Source organism: Bos indicus x Bos taurus, chromosome 7 (assembly GCF_003369695.1).
Source record: "Bos indicus x Bos taurus breed Angus x Brahman F1 hybrid chromosome 7, Bos_hybrid_MaternalHap_v2.0, whole genome shotgun sequence".
In the NCBI taxonomy this organism is placed as follows: domain Eukaryota; kingdom Metazoa; phylum Chordata; class Mammalia; order Artiodactyla; family Bovidae; genus Bos; species Bos indicus x Bos taurus.
The window spans coordinates 28,527,789-28,544,146 of NC_040082.1; the positions used below are offsets into that span (position 1 = coordinate 28,527,789).

Below are 16,358 nucleotides of genomic sequence, written 5' to 3' on the forward strand. Positions count from 1 at the left end.
TCGTGTCCGACTCTTTGTGACCCCATGGACTGCAGCCCACAAGGCTCCTCTGTGCATGAGGATTCTCCAGGCCAGAACACTGGAGTAGGTTGCCATGCCCTCCTCCAGGGGATCTTCCCCACCCAGGGATCGAACCCAGGTCTCCCACAATGTGGGTAGATTCTTTACAGACTAAGCCACCAGGGAAGCCCAAGAATACTGGAGTGGGTAACCCATCTCTTCTCCAGGCGATCTTCCCGACCCAGGAATTGAACCCGGGGCTCCTGCATTGTAGGTCGATTCATTACCATCTGAGCTGCCAGGGAACCCTCAGAATTTAGTGCTACTTGGCTCATTTAGAGTCAACTGAGTCCTCAAGACTTACGGGTATGCTCTTTTCTTTAAGCAAGTAGACAATATCATTTAAAGAAAACTCATCAGCCTATTAGATCCAAAGAAGTATTCGGTCATTAGGTACAATACAACTTGGAGAAATAATCTACTCAAAAGCCCTCCGAATCAAAAGGTATTGCATTCAGATTTAGAGGCATAAGTACAGATGTGGAGTGTAGGGGAAGAGCAGGAGATCTGAAGTCCATGCTGAGTTTGAATCCTGGTGTTGGCACTTAATTCTCTATGTGACTGCAAGTTATTTTCTAATTAAAATATACTTAATTTACTCTTTTGCTTTTAACTTTACCTGAAAATGAGGATACTAATCCTTCTCAAATTCTATCCTTGTGAATGGCTTACATCAGTGAACACACCAGGACTGCGTCAGGCACATAACAATTTAGTATATATTAGGTATCTCCTCCTAGCCCCCATTGCACTATTCCAGTAATTCTCATAGCTTAGAGCTAAAAGATTCATTTATAGACCATTATTTCTTAAGAGTTTCCTCATGTTTCTATACCATGCACATTGTGTTTAATACAGCAATATACTAATACCATAGACAGAGCATTTCTCATGTTTGACCTGAAAAGTTGAACTTTTCCTCAACCTTTATTTTCAATAAATAGCAATAGAATATTTTGATACATTTTCAATAAGTATCTTCATCTTGGCATTTATCTGGCGGCAGGAGACCATTATCTTGTGATAAATAGTTTTATTCCATTGACATTTCCATGTCTGTAAAATGAACAAGATTTATTCATCCAATTAACATTTGAATGTCATGTTTAGCTACAAGTTTAAAACAAGCTGCCTTCTGTATCTGTGTTATATTGTTGTCTGAACACATTTACAGAGTAGGGCCAAACTTTAATCTTAAGCCCTACACGTCTTCAAAATATGCACGTGTGTGTGTGTGTATGTGTGTGTACTGATGCTAGGGAAACAGCATCTTAGGTATGTCAGTGTCAAATAGAAAACCAAATAATCAAATTATTAAAATCTGACATACTTTTAAAATAATTTTCAGATGTCAAAGTTAAAAGAATCAGTTGTAGAATAATAAAATGTTACAGCTGGTATAATTATTAATTTTAGATATAAGGTCTCAGGAAATATACATCTACCAAAATTATGGAGCCAGTTCATAACTCCCGTGGGGCTGGAACTCAGGACTCACAATTCCGTGCTCTTCCTGCTATTCCGTGCTGTCTCTGAGGGTAAAGACTGCCTTTGTCCTTTCACCACCGCAGTGCTGCTGTGCAGTTCTAAGTCGCACTCACAATTGCAAATGCTTTATATTTACTGAATAAATGATAAATGAGAGAATACTTTCCTTAACTTTATTTCCACTGAAACAGGGAATGGCTTCGCAGACCCACAGAAGAATGCTGGGTTTAAAATCTGTTAATCACTCCACCTGAGTGCAGGTGGGACCTGTGACTTGCTTCTAATCAATAGAATACAACAATGGTGATGGCTGTCACTCCTCTGACTATATTATATTATATAAGACAGTCTTAGAAGAGTACAGTGAGGGAGTAGCCAATAGCTATGTGTTGTGAGCTGCCTATAGCGATCATAACTTGTAAGGAGCAGCAAACCATGAAAAAAAAGTCAATCACAGGCATTACAGATTCTCACTTTTCAGCCTCTAACTACACCTTTCTTGTTTCACCCTAGTACAAAGTTTTTCTTTCTTTCTTTTTTGCCCATAATAATTTGTTTTAATTTTAAAATTGAAAAATAAATTCTGATAATCAGTAATGATCTCAATTTTATCTCTCAAAATATTTCAGCCAACAATCTAAGGATGGGGTAAATGGTTTGGATATTACCACTGTCAAAAACTTGCATACTCTGCTGGAAACATTCGTGCAAAAGGCAAAAATCAGCAGCCTAGCAACATTGTGGAGAGACCCAAAACAAATGTTATAGAGTATTTTCACCAGATTTGATGCTAGAATTTGAGGGTGTCCTAAGTTTTCAGGCGACACCTAATTTAGAGAGAAAATTTAACACCTTAAATACAGGAATTAAAAAATGATCTCGTCTCCTTCCCACAGGAGGGGATATATGTATATTTAGAGCTGATTCATTTGGTTATACAGTACAAACCAACACAACACTGTAAAGCAATTATTCTCCAATTAGAAATAAAAAGAGTTGGGAGAAAAAAATGATCTGGTCAACTTAGAATAATAGACAATTACAAGGAATAAAAAAATAAGTTCAAAACATCAAAAGAGGCATCATACTCCTTTACATATGGTTATAAGAATGCTACCTGCTTGCTGTGAAGGAAATAGTGTTTTTTTAAGTGAATGAATGTGACTGCATTCTCCAATGTGTTTATAAAATTGTTTTAAAGTACATGTATCAATGATGATCAAATAAATGCTTGTGCAAGCTGCTTTAACAAGAATGTCAATCTTTCCAGTTTCTGCTGACCATTTACACTACAGAAGATCTGATAATATAGCTGTGTCTCTCACACACAGATATGACAATAATGACTTAATCAAGTGTGACGTGGATTCTTTTCCCTAGGCCTTCATCATCAGTTTTCCCAGTCATAGCTCACACCTTCATGATCAAAGACATACACAAATTAGTTTGGTGATCTTTTACTCAAAAATAAAAATTTGACCTGATTAGCAATATCTTCAAAGCCATGACATATACAACTGATGTGAATAATATATTCTAATATGACTGTGGCTCTAATTATCCCACAACCAAAATGGAGCCTTCAGAAATCCCACCAAAATCATTGAAATGAGATAATCAAATACATTTTTAAAATCACATCATAAAAATAGACCTTAAATATGGCAGAAACATGAATAACTTTGTGATTTTGGATCCATCTGCCTATTTATGAAAACTGAAGACCCAAAACTTTAATTTAAAATTAAAATGTGGACATAAACAAATACTTGGTTAAACTCATGAAACACATTATTATGTGCCTTCATGTTCAGTTGAAGTTATCTTCAATCAAGAACTTTAAGCCCTGTTTAGAGGGCCTATTTTTTCTGTCTGGCCTTAGTCAGAGGAGACATAAGCATACTCAATCAACAACTCCTTGGTTTCAGACCCAAGATATTCGATAGCACCAATTTCAACATGCTTAGAAATCTCATTAATCACACTGAGCTGAGAAGCTCAGTAAAATCCCTTGCATACTTGAAAAATTGAAGTAGAAGCCAAAATAATTTCAGCAGCAACCTACAAAGTGAGCATGGTAAATTAAGGTCATTTATTTAACAAGTGTTTATTGGGTGCCTACTATGTGCCTCTCTCATCCAGAATGATATTACACATTTGAGCTAAAGGAATATTCTGTCAGCAACCTAAAATGTCAATGATAAAAAAGGAAGAGACTTTGGATGAAAAATAGAATAATTAAAAAGTACAATCTTTAGCAACTGCCAGTAGCATTTAATACTTTCATATAAAATCTCTCAATTGAATAATAACCTACATGTCAAGTAATCTATATATTACTCAAAATCTACAGCTTTCTAAATTACATTTCTCAGGGCTATTATTTTCATGAATCAAATAACATCATGAGATAGTTCACTAGCACCACCCAATTCCAGTACAACCATGCTGAAGCCACCTTTATCCTGTGGTGCATGCTTTCACTAAAATTTCATAATTCCAAAAATAACATTAGAGAGAGTATAAATTATTTAGAGTAAATTTAGGAAAAATGTTCTGAATGTGGTCAGTAGAAATAAAATGGAAATGGTGGATTTTTCACAATGAAATTTGTCATTATTCAATGTATTGTCTTCAACAGGGCTTTGAAGGCTATAAAAATTCATGTCATTCTCCACAGTAAGGCAGAGATGATGCTCCATCAAAGGAGAAAATTCATTTTTGCTTCAGTGAGAAAATTATACTGTGATATGAAATGAGTGCTAATTGTTCATGTACATTCTTATCAGCTACTGTGCTAGCTAATTCTGTAATTTTTATTTATTCCTACATCTACTTTTTGCATTCTGAGTCTTTATTAGTCTCAAGAAATCTGAATGAAAATTTTAAAAAATATAGATTTTGGCAACTTCTCTTCAATGTTACTTAAATTTTGGTGCTGCTTTGTGCAGTAAAATTGGGAGTGGGGAGCTAAAGAGTTTGAATCTTAACTCCGTAATTTTATATGTACTCTAGAATAAATAAACCATCTAACCTCTCTGAGCACTCAGTTTGCATGTCTGCACATCAGGGTAATAGCAGCTCCTATATTACACTGTTATTGTGAGGATCAAGATACAGAACTCAGCTGGCATTACTGAAAGGTACTACATGCCAAGCCCCACTTTATATATTAGCTCACAAACCTCAAAACTCTATAAAATAGGTATTATTATCTCAAAATTTTCTAGATGGTGAAAAAAAGGAAACAAAAAGTTCAATAACTCCCACAAGATCACATAGTAAGAAGCAGAGCAAGGAATCAGAACCAAGCAGCTCCAGACCCTCCACTTTGTCCTGTACCAGGAGCTCTTTGTAAACTATAAAGTGGTACACACGTATTAGCTGTGGTATTGTTTTTGTTGTCATTAGTAGTCTCTACCAGCATTGCTTAACCTAAGACTATCTAGAATTTTGCCTTTCCTAGATTTTTTAATATGCCAGGCTTGCCCTTTCCCTCATCACTCCAGCCAGGGCTTCATCTGATCATCCAGCTCAAGATAATCTCTGGCCTCTGAGCCCTGGTGGCAACTTTCTCTCCATCTTTATTGGATATAATGGATACTTAGCATTGTGTAAGTTTAAGATATGCAATGTGATGACTTGATATATGTATATTTTGGAAAACGGTTACCACAATAAAGTTAGTTAACACATCCATCTTCTCACATATTTATAATTTGTGTGTATGTGTGTAGTTAGAACATTTCAAATCTACTCTTAGTAATTCTCAAGTATAAAATACAGTATTGTTAACTATGGAGAAGGCAATGGCACCCCACTCCAGTACTGTTGCCCGGAAAATCCCATGGATGGAGGAGCCTGGTAGGCTGCAGTCCATGGGGTCGCTAAGAGTCAGACACGACTGAGCGACTTCACTTTCACTTTCCACTTTCCACTTTCATGCATTGGAGAAGGAAATGGCAACCCACTCCAGTGTTCTTGCCTGGAGAATCCCATGGACGGAGAAGCCTGGTAGGCTGCAGTCCATGGGGTCGCACAGAGTCAGACACGACTGAAGCGACTTAGCAGCAGCAGCAGCAGCAGCATTGTTAACTATAGTCATCAAGCTCCTCATTCAGTTCAGTTCAATTCAGTCGCTCAGTCATGTCCAACTCTGCAACCCCATGAACTGTAGCACGCCAGGCCTCCCTGTCCATCACCAACTCCCGGAGTTCACCCAAACTCATGTCCATTGAGTCGGTGATGTCATCCAGCCATCTCATCCTCTGTCATCCCCTTCTCCTCCTGCCCCCAATCCCTCCCAGCATCAGAGTCTTTTCCAATGAGTCAACTCTTCGCATGAGGTGGCCAAAGTACTGGAGTTTCAGCTTTAGCATCATTCCTTCCAAAGAACACCCAGGGCTGATCTCCTTTAGAATAGACTGGTTGGATCTCCTTGAAGTTCAAGGGACTCTTAAGAGTCTTCTCCAACACATCAGTTCAAAAGCATTAATTCTTTGGTGCTCAGCTTTCTTCACAGTCCAACTCTCACATCCATACATGACTACTGGAAAAACCATAGCCTTGACTAGACGGACCTTTGTTTGCAAAGTAATGTCTCTGCTTTTTAGATCCCCAGAACTTATTCATCTTATATCTGAAAATCTGTTATGTAACCTTTAACCAACATGTTCTCATTTCTCCCACCTCCCACCTAGCTTCTTTCAACCACTAACCTATTCTATGCCTGGTGACAATTTTCTTTTTACCTCTCTTATGGCCGTTAACATATTCTACTTGTTACAGTAAATTTCAAATTTGTCTTGTTTCTCTCAGTAGACTGTAAGCTCCTTGAGGGCATAAATCATCCCTGATTCCTTTATTCATCTCTGCATTCCAAGAACATTTTCTTGCCTTATGCAAAAATATTTTCCAATGCTTGGACAGATGGATGTTCAACATTATTTCTAGAGCAATTTACCACAATTATTACTAAGAATAAAGACTGATGATTAAAAAGTCATCAAGAAAATACTTAGTATTTTATTATAATAAAATCTTATAAAATTACAATAAAATCTTATAAAATTTACAATAAAATATTTAGTATTTTATTACAATAAAATCTATAGTATTAAGTAGATGAAGATAGAGTGGATATTTGATTTTTCACCATCCAAACATAGTTCCTATTTGGGAGATAAATTCCGAAATAAGCAGTAGGCAGAATCCCATTCTGTACCACTAAACCAAAGAGAGGCAGACATTCCCTCATCTTGTCACTTTTGCCTTCAGTTAACTCTATGATCTACCCTTCCAGTAAATCTTTTTCTGCTTATCATGGTCGGGGTCAGTTAATTGCAACTAAGTATACTTTACTAATATAGTCTAGATAAGTGATTTATATAAGTATTGCTTAATATTTATCATTATTTAGCCCCAGTGTTCTAAATGTCATACATTTGTCTAGTAATTTCACATGGAAAATGAATGTAAGACATCTTTCAGTTACATGAGAAAGTTTATGTATGTTACAATCCATTTTTATGAGGAATATGCCCAACAGCACAATAGAAGAGTAATTTGGGGTCACCTTAAACTGTTCACATTCTGTGTTAAGAATTTACATTAATGCAGATGATGTTATAACCTCTCATTTAAATTAAGTTAAACACTTAACCTAGAAGAAGTACACACAAGACTTTCTTGAGGAATCACTGTTTTCAGAAAATGTCCCAAGGGAAGCAACACTGGGTCTACAAGATACCCGAGACACCAACTGTGAGATATAACTACTCATCAGAACTCTGAAGACCATATCACCAGATGCATATCTACATTAGGTCTGCTGGTTCTAAAGCAGAAAACACTCTACTTTCAATCCTATCCAAAGTGTTCTGAGGTTTTGATTTTAACCTCCTGCTCTGGCATACCAGTACTCAGCATTTTGGACTCCTGGCTCTCTCAAATCTCAGAACCCCCCAGAACATGGACCAGTTAACACCAGTAGCAGCACCTTGACGACCCATCCAGCTTGATCTCCTTCCCATGGAGAACACAGTCTCCACCTTCTCAGCAGAGCACCTGATATATGCACTTGAAGAACTCCACTTTGACAACTTTAAAGAAGGAGAAAATCAGTATACTAGTTTCCAGTTAGGCAGCCATTTTCCTCAGCATATTTTTTAAATAGGCTAATGAAATTTTATGCTGTGCACACAGAAGGCACTCATGTACATTTTAATGGGATGTTTCAAACAGGGCTTGTCTTATCAAGAGTAAGTAGACAAAACACATTATGGGACACAGCACATTTATTTGTTCAGGAAAGCTTTAGTATAGCCTTTTACAGGTAAGAAAATAAATTTATCTGCCTTTTCATGTCTTCTTCCTGGCCTCTGAATCCACATAAAATCTGTTACTTTGTATACATGATGCTTTGCACTAACATAGGTTAGAATAAACCTTTTAGCAAATTAGGTGTCCCTCTAGTTTTGTTTCCCCTTTCTTTAACATGGTTTAAAATCAGACCTGATTTTTCAGTGGGATTCTATCCCCATCATGTGTTTTACCCCAGCATCCTGTTTATACCTTAAATCCCCATAATGTTTCAAACATTCACCTGGTTCAACAAACAATCCTCATTAAATTCCCTCTGTCATTTAAACTTTTCAAAAAGTTTGAATATATTTATATTAGTTAAATAATTAATTTTTATTTGTAATTAAGAAAAATAACTTTCATTGTTTGCTCTTCACATTACCCCTAGAATCTCTTTTTAATGCACTAAAAGTCATGTTCCATTGCATAATTATGAACATTCTTAAAAATTCTCTATATTCAAATAAAACTCTAAATCTGCCAAGTCATTTTCTATTTTCATGATGGTGATTAACTGGAATCACTTTTGCCTTAATTTCTCTAATCTACCTATCTTTTCTGTTTAACAAGCAGCCTTAATTCTCACTCTACTGGAAGGGTAATTTTTTTTCCTGAAAATATGTTCTTTCCAGTTCATTTTCTCTAAGAGATGATTTAAATTTTTCTTTAAAAAAATTTGCAACAACAACACTAAAAAGTCAAAATTCCTTTTCCCAAAATTTCATTCTTCGTAATTTCTTCTCAACCTTCATTAATTCTCTTTCTGTTTTACTCAGTCATAGTTTCTGTTCTAGAAAAATCCCTCCCTTGATCTCATTCACTTTTGCTCAATCTCTTTCACTTCTCATTTCACTTCTCACTTCATTTCTTTCTCATAGCCTCCAAACCCATTCCATCATCTCTTCCATAATGTGACTTAACATATCTTTCCAACCATCTTGAACACTTTGAAGTAGAGATTTTCCTCAAACCAGCTTCTCACTATTCCCCAAACAGGCCATGCCTTCCAGCCCTACAGCTCGACACTCACCCACCTCCCTTTCCCTAGTACTTTTCCCAGCCTCTTCAGAAAAGCCAGTCTGTAGCGTTTCCTTGAAAATTGTTGGATCAGGGCTATGGATATTTTATTTTTATTCTCCAGCTTCCTCCAACCCTCATCTTTCCTGTTTTCCTGTCATTTTCTTCTACACAGTCCAAAGACTCCCTCTCGCTCCGCACCAGGGACAAACCTCTTCTTCCTCCTCCCTGATGATGTAAACACTGCTCTAATTCCAATCTTTTCTTTATTCTTTTGAGCTGGCCTTTATCTTGGTTTGGTTACGCTGCTTTTAAGAGTGAATTATTCTTTGACTATTTGAACATAGTTTAGGCATATAACAAGTAGGTAAATTTTCTATATGAAATATCAGGGTTACATTTTTAATTCTCTACTCTTATTCCCTAGACCAATAATAAAACGGATCCTGAGAAAGAACAGACATTCAGTTGCTGAATGGAAGAAATGTTTCCTTCCCTATTCCAAAGCTGCCCTTCTAACTAACTAAAGAAATATGTCAATGGTTCCCAAGAAGAACTCATATGTCAGCACCAAAGAAATAAATATTCTGAAAATGAGAAGAACCACTTGGTGTACTTCTCAATAGAGATTGAGAACAAAAGAAAAGAAGAGAGACAGGGAAGAAATTAATCAGAATTCAAGCTGAAATAAATATAGAAATCTGTAGTTGTAATGAAAGGGAAAACTAGGTAAGCTTAGGAGTCTGGTGAAGCCCAAAGCTATTACGTATATGCCCAAGATTTACAACACATTTCTAACACTTGCCATCAACTTCTGACCAAAGCCAAGCCCCCACAAAGGGAAAACTGGGACATAAAAAGGTGTTGGAATGAACAGTACTTAGAAGCCTTTTGCACAATACAAATAATTCTTTAACACAGTGTGCTTTAAAATAGTTGGAGGAGAAAAGCAGCCACTTGAAGACATCAGCTTTGTGAGAATGGACTTCATAGTCAATAAAGCACCATTTTAGGGTAGGCTATTTATTAGTATCAATGCCTGAGAGAAGTGCAATGACCTCTCACCCACTACTGCGGAGCAAATGGTATTAAGCGTGCCCCACCACCTCTCCCAAACCTAAAATGGCAAGAGTGGCTGGGGAAAAAAGAGCACTGGGAAGGACATTTTCTCTCTTAATTTAATTCATTAAACCCTCAGCAACTGAGCTCCTATAAGCCCAAGTAGTAGAAACGAGAGGTGCCCAGAAACAGAATTCTGCACCACCTTGGCTGTATGCCTTCAGGGATACAATGCAAATGTGTGTTTACAGAAGCAGAACAGCTCCCCAGCTAGTGCAAATGCTCACCTTTGAGTCCTCAGGACTTTCCACTTTCCTTAGCAAACCATTCCTGCAGTCTCTAGGAAGCATCAAACTAAAGAGTAAAGATATAGAGATGGCTTGGGTTCTGAGTTTGCTGGAGACAAGTGCATTACTCCCTTCCATATAACTCATCAGAAAAGTTCAAATAAGACACCATCATAAGGTTTCAAGGTTTCCATCTTTGTACTGTATGCAGAAATGGTTAGAAATTCCATCTCATTGGTTCATTCAATAAATAGTTGCTGTCATTGTGCCACAGTTAATACTATGGGTATTAAAATTAGTAAGACAAAGAATATATATGTCATATAAGTATTACACACCCACACACATCTATGAATAAAGCTTATCACTCTGTAGGCTGAGTATTCACTATTCATTTCCTTTCTCTCTCTTTTTACCTTAAACTCCTACCTTCTAGATTATCATTTTATAGGGAACAAGTAAACAAATAATTTTCTGATCTCATGCAACATGTGATATATGATATAATGTGATAGGATATGACACGGGGGTGATAACAACAAATGGCATGTTAGCTGAGTCTCAAGCAGTAGTTGGCCTGGCAGACACGGACATATCAAGGAATAAGAGGTGATCACAGTCCAATGTATTTGTACTTTAAGAAACAGAATAAAGATTTCCTCTTACATCTAAGCTAGTTGATAAAAGAAAAGGTAATATCAATTTAAATAGGAATTACTTACCACTTGCTTTACCTAAAAAAAAAGGTACTAGAATAAAATTTAGAGCAAAGCAGAGAAACTAATTTTTACTAAGACTTAAATGCAAAAAAAAAAAAAATCTAAATACCTGTCAAAAAAGGCTGAGTGAACTATTTTTGAAGCAACAATAACAAAAAAAGACCCCTGAGCAAGAAATTTTATAGCCATCCTGTTTCTAGGTCGGAATTCTCTTAGAATGAGACAAAGAAAAATCTGGACCTGGAATAAGAAGAAGACGTTAGGAATTCATTCACCACACTGACGAGATTTGTTTAACAGATGAAAGGCCAGAGTAACCACATATGAACAGGGAATGGACCGAAGGGAAAAAAGGAAAAATTATGACTCCAGAGGAAAGGACGATACATTTTTAGAACACCTGTTAAGTTAGGTAGAGAAAGGAAAAGAAATCAGACTCTGATAAAGGAAAGAACCATTTTTCATGTTTCTGCACAAGAAAACACTCAGTGTGCTTTGCAAATATTAAATCTGATATTTCAATGCTCCTGAAAAACCACTAAGTGGATTCCAGAATTTAAAAATTCCTAATGCTAATGCTATACAACACAGCATGGGGAGGGTGGAGAATAAGAAATGCTTCTATACAAAATAAATGACTTGTTTGGGTTTCCTTTATAAAAGCATAAACAAAGAGCATCTTAAAATATATAAACAGAATCCAAAAAGGCTAGTTATTTTGTGTGTTTTTTTTTTAAGAAACAGACAACCACCATGAAGAAAAGATCTTAGAAAGTATACAAATTTCATTAAAATATAATTGAACTTGCAGGAACAATTACTGTGCTGTACTGTAAGGGGAGCTGTTGGCACATAAGAGCAAAGCACACGTATGAGCTCATCCACCAGCCTCAGCAAGACCCACTTCCAGCTAGAAGCAGTCATGTTTCAACACCTCCGATTCCCTAACGCTGACAAGCTAAACAACTTGTTTTGTCTCTGGGAGCTCTTCTCTGGTGATTAACTGCTTATGGTGAATACTAATTACATGAAAGTACAGTATTGAAGAAGTAGTGTCCTGTTTCCTTTACCTGCAGCCTCAACATGGCTTTGAATCCAGAAGCTACTGGGTAGAGTCCTTGCAAACCAAAACCGAGAAGGACATTTTTCTCCCCTCCAGTAAATAAATGTAACTCCTTCTATTTTTCAGTATAACACAGCTCACTGACAAGAAGCTTCCTTTAACCTCTGGGCTCCAAATCAAGTAGAATCACAACAAAGTGAGTGTTTTAAAGGCCTATAATAATCATATGGATTAATCTGCAGCAAGAGTTTGTGAATTAGTAAACTATCAGTGTCCTTAATTCCCCATGTCCCATGTTGAAAATTTACCCCAAATTGTCAGTTCTTAGAACTGCACCTCAGATTAAAATCTTCTCACCAGGGAGTCTATGAGAATTTGTTCTTGTGTTTTAAATCCTAAGTGCTTGTTAAACCGCCAACACTGCAAAATTAGAGACCATTAAACAATATAAGGCAGCAAGTGATTAAATCTACCAAATACACATTCAAAGCAGCTTAAGCTACTTTTTAATTAAAAATAAAATATCACTGGCTAAATTCAGATGTCTTAGCTATCCAGAAAAGGTTAGAAGGCTGTTCAAAATGCAAAATGCTGCTGATAAGTCCAGAGAGAAAAAGAGAAATGGGGTAGGGGTGGGCTGGGGAGGTGGTTCCTCTTGGCTTCTGAGCCCAGGGTGGAGAGGCCTCAAAATGCTGACCCGGTTTAGTCAGAGGACGTGAAGCGGGGAGCCCTGGCTGTGCTGCAGGGTGAGGATTTCATGTGGCCGCTGATTAAATAAGCTTTATTAGCCAAGGCCTCAGAGGAGACAGGGTGTTCCACCTTCTTGGCAAGGGGTGTGAGTTGAGTAACACTGCAGGAAGCTGAGGCACTGAGATGTATAGATGGCTGAAGGAAATGTTAGTGCTATTTTTAAACATAGCTTAAATGGATTGATAAACAATTCCTGAAATAATAATTAGTGTTGGGGAAGGAGGCATGGGGACTTTTGAGTTAATGGGATCACTTGAGATTGAAAGAAATTTTCACTGTAAAGTTAGAAGTAAATAAACATTGTAGCTTTAAGTTGTTCCTACTTGTTTAAAGTAAAGAAAAGAAAAAGGGCCAGGGGGCTTAGTCAACGCTGGGCAGGAGGCCAAGAATCTGCAGATCAGACTTAAGGCTGGGATGATATCATTCACTCTAAAGTCTTGATACTCTTTCTAAAGCATGAGAAAATTTACTGGTAAAACCTTACCTCACCCACAGTTTTCTTATTTTTAACTCTTTTTTTTTTTTTCCCCTCTCAAGAATAATTTTCCAAATCTGCTTTCTGCCTTATATGTAAATGTTATGAATTTACATTTAGCTTCCAACATGGTCTTACCTAAAAAGCTTGCCCTAAAGTAAAGCACAGGCACTTGGTAGCTGCAGGAATATAAGACATGATACTCATATTTAATCACTTCGGCTGCCGTGGTGGTCTCGTTTACCTCCAAATCATCCAGGGGGGGATCTAAAGCCTCCTGAAAAAAAGCAAATACAAAAACAGAATGTGGCTGTCAATAAAAAGAAGCACATTAACACACACAGAGAGAAAGCTGAGGTTTTCTTCATGCAAAATAACAGTTAAATAAATATATGTCTATGAGGTAAGGAAAAGGGAGTTTCCCACATTAATGTTTAACATTTGAGTCCTGGGTAAATAGTAAAACCAGAAAACATTAGCATTAAGTAATTCCAGATTGTTTTTAAGAGACAAAGCAGCTCTGAGTAAAGAAACAGGAAGGGGGGAAAAAAGTGAAAAGATCTATTGCAACAGCAACTCTGAAAAATCTTTACTGTACAATTTTAGCAACAAGATGATGGCTATACAAGCTACCTTCTTCCCTACCTGTGAAAGCTAAAAACATCCTAACAATTGAGCAAGAGACTGTGAAACGTCCCTAAAGAGTCTATTGTACTTGCCAAAAGATGATTCATTGTGTGCTGAACAATTCCCAGTTCCATTTTGAATAAAAAAGTTATTTTGCAAGAGGTTGAGTTTGTTAGGTACATTTCAAAACCTGAAATGAATCTGTTTTCTTTATTATTGTGCCATCTTTGGTACATTTCTACAATAAATCTTGATTTATAATAGAGTAGATGGCAAATATCAATGTCAACATAAACAGGGTTTTGTAAGCAAAGATGGTTCTAGCTAGTTCACTTCTCACCTAATCATTCTCTACATGTTGATTTTTTTTTATTATTATGTGTAGGGTTTGTTGAGAATGTATCTTAACGTTTGGAAGCAATTAATTGGACATGTTGAGTCAGAAACTGATTCCATCCACATTCACTTATTTAATGGGCTGAAGAATTTTCTTTGACATTAATTTTTAGTTGAACAGAAGAAGCAGGTTGGTTTGACTCATTTCTACCTTTCATTAAAATGGTAACAACAATGAACAATTGAAAAGAGCAACAGGAAAGATTTCAAACTTTATCAACATGAAATAAGGTTTCCTGTGCAGATAAGTAAAGCCACAGACTACTCTCCAGATCTCTTATCTGCTTTACTAATTCCCTACTCACAGTCAATTCACTGGGGGAGATATTACACTAGATAAATCACAACTGAAGATATTTACAAAATAGTTTTTCACTAAACTCTAGTAAACACTATCAATTAAACACAATGAATTAAATAACTGAAAAGAAACCACTGAAATATTCCAGATACAGAAAATTAATACAGTAGCAAGAAAGAAGTTGTTCCTGTTTATTTAAATTTCATTAGGCAAAGATAAATACATCTTCCTTTAAAGCAATTCTTTCAGCCAAAATTCATTCTTTTTGCTCAAAGACTGAGTTGTTTAGCATTTATAATTTCTTTTCTTTCTTTTTTTATTCTTTCTTAACATTATAAAATCATTGTAGTTAAAAATAACTGCAAATATTGCACAAGTATATTAACAAAAAATTGAAATTCCCCTCATCCCAGCACTTTAGTATCTCAGATTTGTAATTATTTTCAAAAGGTCACTGTGTATTTTTCCAGACTGTTTTTATTTTTTGATGTGCAAACACGTATACACATACTACATCCACCTATACCCCTCCTTTGCATCCCCAATTAAATCATGATATATATACATGTTCCTTGATTTGTTTCATTCACTCACGAACATATCTCCACATGCTGCCATGTCAGTGCTGTAGACTTTGCTGCTTCTTTTATATCGCATTATATGACCATAGTTTTTTGTTTTTTTAAACATTTCCATACTGCTAGAAATTTTAGATCAATTATAATTTTATGCTACTACAACTAATGCTGCAATGAATATCTTAGCACATATATTTTTATATGCCTCTATTTTTCTATGGTGCAGATTCCTAAAGGTAACATTAATGTATGAGAGGGTACATGCATCTTAAATTTCAAAAGACACTGTCAATTTGTCCTCAGAAAAAGGATGTATCAATCTATATTCCCAGTTAAAATGTAAAAGAATGTCCTTTCCCATTTCCTATAAATCCTGAAGATTATTTGTTTTTGGCTTTTGCTTATTTGATGAATTTTTAAATATCAGTTTTTTGTTTTAGTTTCTAGTTTCGTGATTACTAATGAAAAGTGAACATCTACTCATGTATTTATGAGTAATTTGTATTCCTCTGTGATGTACCTGTTCTTATTCCTTTCCTATTTTTCAGATATTTGATTTCCATTGTTCTTACTGAGTTATATAAACTTTGTATATTAGAAATAACTTATTACTGGAAATACATACATCTCTGCACTACAGAAATACACAAGTGTGCAAATATATGTCTGATACGTATATGTATAAAACGTTTTCACTCAGTTTTCTTTTAACTTTGTTCCTTGTATGTATTAGAATTTACTTTCATGTAGTCAAAGCTGTACATTTTCTATTTGCAGCTTCCAAGTAATCTGTCTTCATTAGACGGACTTGTGCTATGTCCCATCTCATCCTTAAAATTATACAAATGTTAACTTGTTTATTCTACACACTCATTATGTCTTTCTCTCTCACATACACGTGTTTTTAAATTGACATGTTTAGATCACTAAACCATGCAAATTTTGTTTTTGTGTATGTTGTGAAGAATTTTTCCCAGATGATTTCCAATAATCCATCTTCCTCCCATTGATTTTAACACACTTTTATCATAAATTAGATTTGTGTGTGTGTGTGTGTCTTTATTCTCTATTCTTCTCTATTGAGCTATTTCTCTTCTTAGACCATCCCTGTCCAGTTTGTAAGTAAATACTGAGTTGGGTCATTAGTGACTTCTGCATAAAACTGCAGATATAGA

At 36.0% G+C, this 16,358-nt stretch overlaps 1 protein-coding gene across 3 annotated transcripts in view; it reads right to left on the reverse strand.

The window, feature by feature from the left end:
• ATG10 (autophagy related 10) overlaps nt 1–16,358 on the reverse strand; it is a 262,614-nt gene that overhangs the window by 71,080 nt on the left and 175,176 nt on the right. For all 3 annotated transcript variants that reach the window (XM_027545687.1, XM_027545688.1, XM_027545686.1), the window contains one exon: nt 13,420–13,558. In XM_027545687.1, coding sequence (XP_027401488.1) covers nt 13,420–13,558 — 139 coding nt within the window. The remainder of the gene's footprint in view (nt 1–13,419; nt 13,559–16,358) is intronic.